The sequence below is a fragment of the Merops nubicus genome, unplaced genomic scaffold, assembly GCF_000691845.1.
Source record: "Merops nubicus isolate BGI_N331 unplaced genomic scaffold, ASM69184v1 scaffold51845, whole genome shotgun sequence".
NCBI lineage: Eukaryota > Metazoa > Chordata > Aves > Coraciiformes > Meropidae > Merops > Merops nubicus.
In genome coordinates this window covers 962-7,009 of record NW_008609887.1, presented here as the reverse complement: position 1 = coordinate 7,009, position 6,048 = coordinate 962, and the positions used below count along the sequence as shown (strand labels likewise).

General features: G+C 42.4%; 1 protein-coding gene across 1 annotated transcript; it reads left to right on the top strand.

Annotated features, from left to right (window-relative positions):
• Nucleotides 1–616: 616 nt before the first annotated feature.
• On the top strand, nucleotides 617–5,308 carry HSDL1 (hydroxysteroid dehydrogenase like 1). Its single transcript, XM_008940702.1, has 4 exons — nucleotides 617–842; nucleotides 2,147–2,592; nucleotides 4,066–4,293; nucleotides 5,213–5,308. Exons 1-4 carry the CDS (start codon nucleotides 623–625, stop codon nucleotides 5,306–5,308), a joined length of 990 nt encoding a protein of 329 aa, XP_008938950.1. The 5' UTR covers nucleotides 617–622.
• Nucleotides 5,309–6,048: the final 740 nt, after the last annotated feature.

Below are 6,048 nucleotides of genomic sequence, written 5' to 3'. Positions count from 1 at the left end.
GGTTGGGTTTTGTGCTTGTTTTAAATAAATATTCGCAAGTGAAACCACGCGAGGCACAGACAGGTGTCCAGCCACGGAGCTGCGCCGTGGTTCGAAGGGTTTCATACCCGAGGGACGCGGCAGATCGGGTGTGTTTGGTGGGCAGGGCTCGTGCTTCCTGACGTTATGCTCCTGTCTTGGAGCTCACTTTGTCCCCTTGTAGCTTTCTGTGCTTGGACGAGTGTTTCTTGTGTGCTCTGCACTCCCCTCTTGGTTACCCTGCCCTCTTTTGCAGGTTAGTCTTAATCTTTCAAAATTGTTTTTGACATGTTGAGCTTCCCTTGTCTGCTTGGATGGGATTGTTTTATTTACAGCATCATTGATCAGTGTTATTATTGCTTTGTAACTGATTAGTAACTAAAACCTTGAACAAGGGTTAAACAGCAGTTAAACCAGTGAGGATGATGGGAGGTGATACCCAAATTTTAGCAGGCTGACTTGTGGCTTTTCCAAATCAAAATGGTGCTCAGACTGTAAAGTGCTCAGTCTCAAAAGTGATCCAGCCTGTCTGAAAAGTTTATGTGGCCCAAGAGGCAACTGTAATTGCCTATGTCTCTTCTTTTCCTCCAGGCTTGTGATCACCATGGCTGCGGTGGATCGTTTCTACCTCTTGTACCAAGAAATCAGTCGTTCCTGCAGCTTTTACATAGAGGCCCTGGCTATAGTTGGAGCATGGTACACAGCCCGAAAGTGCATCTCCCTTGCGATTGACACTTACGGCATGCTCAGGTTGTATGTCATTCCAAAGCTGAGTGGCGAGATTGATCTTGTCAGGCGGTATGGAAAATGGGCCGTGGTCACTGGTAAGAGGCTGAAGCAGTGTATTTGTCTGTCTTTATGTGAGATACTGTGCTATTATACTGTGTAAAAATTGATAACTTAGATTGCCGGGTGAGCTTTATGTCACAGGCCTGTGTCAGCTAGGCTGCAAGGTAATCTGCCTCAGCAGTGACATTTTGGTGGCTTCCTAAATTCAATTCTAGAGAGAGCTCGGTGTGTTGACTGACTGCTGGGAAACCCTCACAGAGCAATTTTTCCCCAAAATTGCAAGGTAGACCCCAAACACATAGAAGCCTGGACAGAGATGCAGACATGATCTTTTTGTGCTGTGGGCTTTTTGCATGTGCTTAAGGTCTTCAACAAGGTTTAAGTCATGTACATCTGACATTGTCACCCTTCATTACCCCAAAAGTGGGCTTGCTTACCCTGTGTGCAATAAGCCAAAATACATGCAGAGTAGGGGGAGTTTGTTTCAGTTCTGTGCAGAAAGGGGTGCTGGGAAGGAAGGCACAGAGCTAGCACCCAGTACAAAGGAGCCACAACATTTATCCTATTAGGATTAGTAAAATCCTGACAAAATTTACACTCATTGGTTAGTAATTACCATCCTGTCTGCTACTGGTTAGTTATATTTAAATTAGCCTTGCTTGCTATGTAAATTAGCACACGTGCTCCTTATGGGGAGGGGGGAGAGCAAGTCTTTTTGGTCTTGAGTTTGGTGGGTGGTTGTGATTTCCCCTTATTGCCTGTACCCTTCCCCCAGCTACCACAAATTTTTGCAGACTCCGTGTTTCTTTGGCAATCACCCAGCTCTCACTTGCACCTTTTGAGGAGGATGTTCCCTTTTCATCAGTCCTGTGGCTCCTCTTCAAGGGCACAGTAGCCAGTTCTTAACAGCTGGCTGATAAAGCAAATAGTTCATTATCTCTTAGCTCCTTCTTCTGACAGCCAGATCCCATTTCACAACGTCTTTGTAACTCCTTTAGGCCTCAGTGGTTTTGCTAAGTGGAAAATTTCATTTTCTGCTGTATACTGGCTCTACTCTAAACTCTCTGTTGTTGTCATAGAAAACATACAACTTGTATGAGGTGGGATTGCAGGAGGTTGCGACTGACAGTCACAGAAACTGGTGGGATGACTCGCCCAACTGGAGTCACTGGGGTTTTTTGGCAATAAACACTAAACATTATTGTTGTGGTTTTGAGACCACCATGTTAAGTGCCACATGATCTTCAGAGAATGGGATAAAGCTGTAATTGAAAGAACAGGCGTTAGAGAGGATGGAGCTGCTCTGGTTTTCACCTTGGCTGTTTATTTTCTATTACAGGTAGCACAGATGGCATTGGGAAGGCATATGCTGAAGAACTGGCAAAGCGTGGTGTCAACATCATCTTAATCAGCCGAAACAAGGAGAAGCTGGAGGCTGTATCTAGAATCATCTCTGAAACCTACCAAGTGGAAACAGATTTCATTGTAGCTGACTTCAGCAAGGGGCGTGAGCCTTACCCAGCCATTAAGGAGGCTCTGAAAGACAGAGACATTGGCATTTTGGTGAATAATGTAGGAGTATTTTATCCCTACCCGGACTATTTTACCAACCTGTCTGAGGACCTTCTGTGGGACATAATCAATGTAAATATTGCTTCTGCTAACATGATGATGCATATTGTGCTGCCGGGCATGGTAAAGAGGAGGAAAGGGGCAATTGTGAACATTTCTTCTGCATCCATTTGTCGTCCGACACCAATGATGACTGCCTATGGAGCCTCTAAAGTAAGTTGGGGTGTAATATTTAGTGGTATGTGCTGTAAAGTAGATGTGTTGTAGGTTGGTTGGTTGGTTGTGAACACATTCAGCTAGGATATCAAAATACACTTTAAAGTTTTCTAGGGATTTCTTCAAGTGCCGGAGGTGAAAGTTACATGTAATACACAGTGAGCTCTTTAACCTCACCAGTACTGGGCTTTTTGGATTTTGTTTTAACTGTAGCCTAACAGTACTTCCAGGAAAAATGTTACCTTCCTCAAAGGAAGGTTGCATGAACCCAAGTGGTGGTTCTGTGACCTGTTGAAAGAGTCAAACATTCCATCTCCCTCTTGTTCAGCTCAACTGGGTGGATGTACCTCAAGCTGCTTACGTGCCATTATTTGGTAGCAAGAGTGGCCATACTCATGCTCAAGCCACCACAGTGACAGGGGCTATGGCCAAACCAAGCCAAGGGGCAGAAGGCTTCTTAACACCATTGTCTGTACTATGTTTGAGAAGAAGTGTAAAGAACTGCCCCCTGCCGCCCCCCAGTTACTCTTGCTGAGGAGATCCAGTCAATAATGAATAGGATGGGGCAGCTGGGTGATGCTGGAGATATGAAAACATGTGGAGATGCAGATTTACACTGGGTGCCTGCTGTATCCACAAAAACAACTGGGATTGTAGAAGGACCTTGCCTAGATCTGGTATCTAAACACAAGTGGATATTGCCCCCAGCTGTTGGTGGCTGCCCTCTGCTGTAGCCTAACCCCTGTGCAGCCTTGCTCCAGGGATAGCTCTTCTACCTGCAGCAAAATCAGCTCTTAGTACCCCAAGGTATAAAATTCTGTGCAGGTTTTCTTCAGTGTGGAAACTGGCTTAAGATCCTTGTTTCTGTTGCAGATTATCTGCCCCTTTGGCTACACACTAAGTGTATGTAGTACTGCACTTGGGACTGAAACAATTGAAAGGCCTGAATAAAAAATAATAGAAGAAAACCAAGTTTCTTCCTTTAGCTGCCATCATTAATCCAAACCCTAGATGAGCAGTCCCGTTTAAAGCTTGGCCTCTGCACAGTTCCACTGGCACAGAAGTGGGAACAAGCTGCTCCTGCATCCCATGCCCCTTTGCAGACTAACAGCGTGTGGTGTTTGCAGTGGGTGGACCTGCTTTGTTTTCCTAAAGCAGGTGTAAGAGCATTTATAAGAGATGCTTTCCCAACACCTGGCTGGGAATGGAGCTTTTGCAGGGCCATTTGGGAGCAGCTGTTCACTCACAAGCTGAGTCTGAAATGCTATTTCATACATTATATTGAATGATCTATATATATTCAGTACATTATATTGAGTAATTATACTATTTATTCAGGTGTTTTTTTCTGATGTGTACACTATGCTTCAACTGTTCTGTAATTTTACTAAACCTCTGCCCTAAGACTTGATTGTTTTTTTTAAAAAAAAAAAAAGAAAGAAAAAAAGATGTCTGCTTTTCTCTTTCTAGACCTACTTGGACTATTTCAGTAGAGCACTACATCATGAATATGCCTCAAAAGGAATTTTTGTTCAGAGTTTAACCCCATTCTTCATTGCTACAAAAATGGTAGCGTGCAGCAGCATTTTGTCGAAGAGATCTTTCTTCTTCCCTTCTGCTGAAGAATATGCAAGTCATGCTATTTCTACTCTTGGGTTATCCACAAGGACTTCTGGTTACTGGAAGCATGCAATAAAGGTAATAGAATTCATTAAACTATTTCTTGTTTGTCATTAGAAGTAAATAAGCTGTTTACTTTCATGGGAATCTGAATGAAAACTATGCTCATAGTCTGAAAGAGTGCAATAGGTATTGTAGGACTTGAAGGTATTAAGCAATATTTTCTCACTAATTCTGCTTTAGAAAATAATGCTCAGGCATGCTTACTTTTAGAAAGAGAACGTGAATCCAGTTCCCACTTGAAATGTGCAGCAGAAGTGGGGAAGAGACAGCATTTTATTCAAAAACATGGGTTATCTCATTTCACTTAGGGTGTTGCTGACTGGGCAAGCATTTCACTGTCTTCTATGAACAGAAGTAGCTTTTTTCAATCTTAATTTATTCTGCTCTGGGAAAAAGCAGGCAGAGAGGATAGAAAAATAACAGAGAAATAGAAAGATTACATTTTTATCTTAAACTACCTGGAAGCAGGTGCTCCATAAATTAGGTTTTTATTTTTGGGGCCAGACTCTGGGCTCCGAAGTAATTTTATGAACATTGCTCACATCTCATGTGTCCTACCTTGTGGCTTTCTGTAGCACTAGGTCTAGTAAAAGGAATTGAAGTGGGGAATGGTCCAAAAGGAATAAAAGAGATGGGAAGGATTCTGGCAAGATGTGGCAATTAAAGAAAATGGAGATTGTTGCTGTTGTGAGCCTGAACAAACCACTTCAGGATTTACTTACAGAATTTAACTGCTTAGCTGTAGGCACTACTTCCAAAAAGTCTCAATGTATTTTCTTCCAGGGGGCTGAATGGAAGGCTTAGCTGCTGATGTTCAAACAGGTTTTGCCTTGCTTTAGTGGTAATTTGAGAAACTGTTTATTTTAATGGAATATATCTTAATCCATCCCTTCATGTTGTCTTTCTTTTCTTGCCTCCCTGTGCCTCTCCACAGTTCACACTGTGTGAGCACGTACCTGAATGGATCTGGGCACGGTGTGGAATATATCTTTTAAGAATTCTCCGCAAGGAAGCTTTAACGTGCAAGTGAAGTAGGAGTAGCCAGATGTCCTGTGTGACGAGTACTCTGTTCTGATCAGACTGCTGCAAAAGTGCTTACTGAACCTTTAATGGATTTCCTGTAACTTACCCAGACCTCATTAAACAAGTTCTGTATGTGTAACCTAGACATCAGAAGTGTGGCTCTTCTCTGTATCCTTGTATTAAACAGCTCCTCTGCTGCTTTCCTCCATGACAACAAGCTGATCTTGTTGAGGTTGGTCTCTGTTCACCTTCTCTTCAAGGTCATGAATTGCACAGGAGCAGGTATAGTTTTAATTCTGTCAGTAAATGACTGTCTTGCATAGTGCTACGTGATGTCAGCTTGCAAAATTTGAGAGAATTTGAGAACTCTCCAAATCTGTCAGAAATGGGCCCCCCCAAAGTCATGCTGTTTAAAAAGATAATCCCCTTTGACTGTATTGTTTCTTTGATACGTAGTTTTGCGTTTTGTTTTGTTTTCTTTCTCCTAATGGCACCTGTTTACATGTTTTAACTGAAAATGCTCTTGCTTTTGAAGATGCTTTTTAAGGAACTTCTCAAAATGAAGGTGGATGGCAAGGTACTGTTGACTGGGAGGTAGTTTAAATAACTGAAAAAGATCTGTAAAGGAACTTGGAGACAAGCTCCGATTGCTTTCTCATTCCAAATGTGAATGATTGTGATAATACTTTAAGTATTGCTTCAGCAATCTGAAATATATCTTGAGAATTGAATAAAGAATATAAAAAC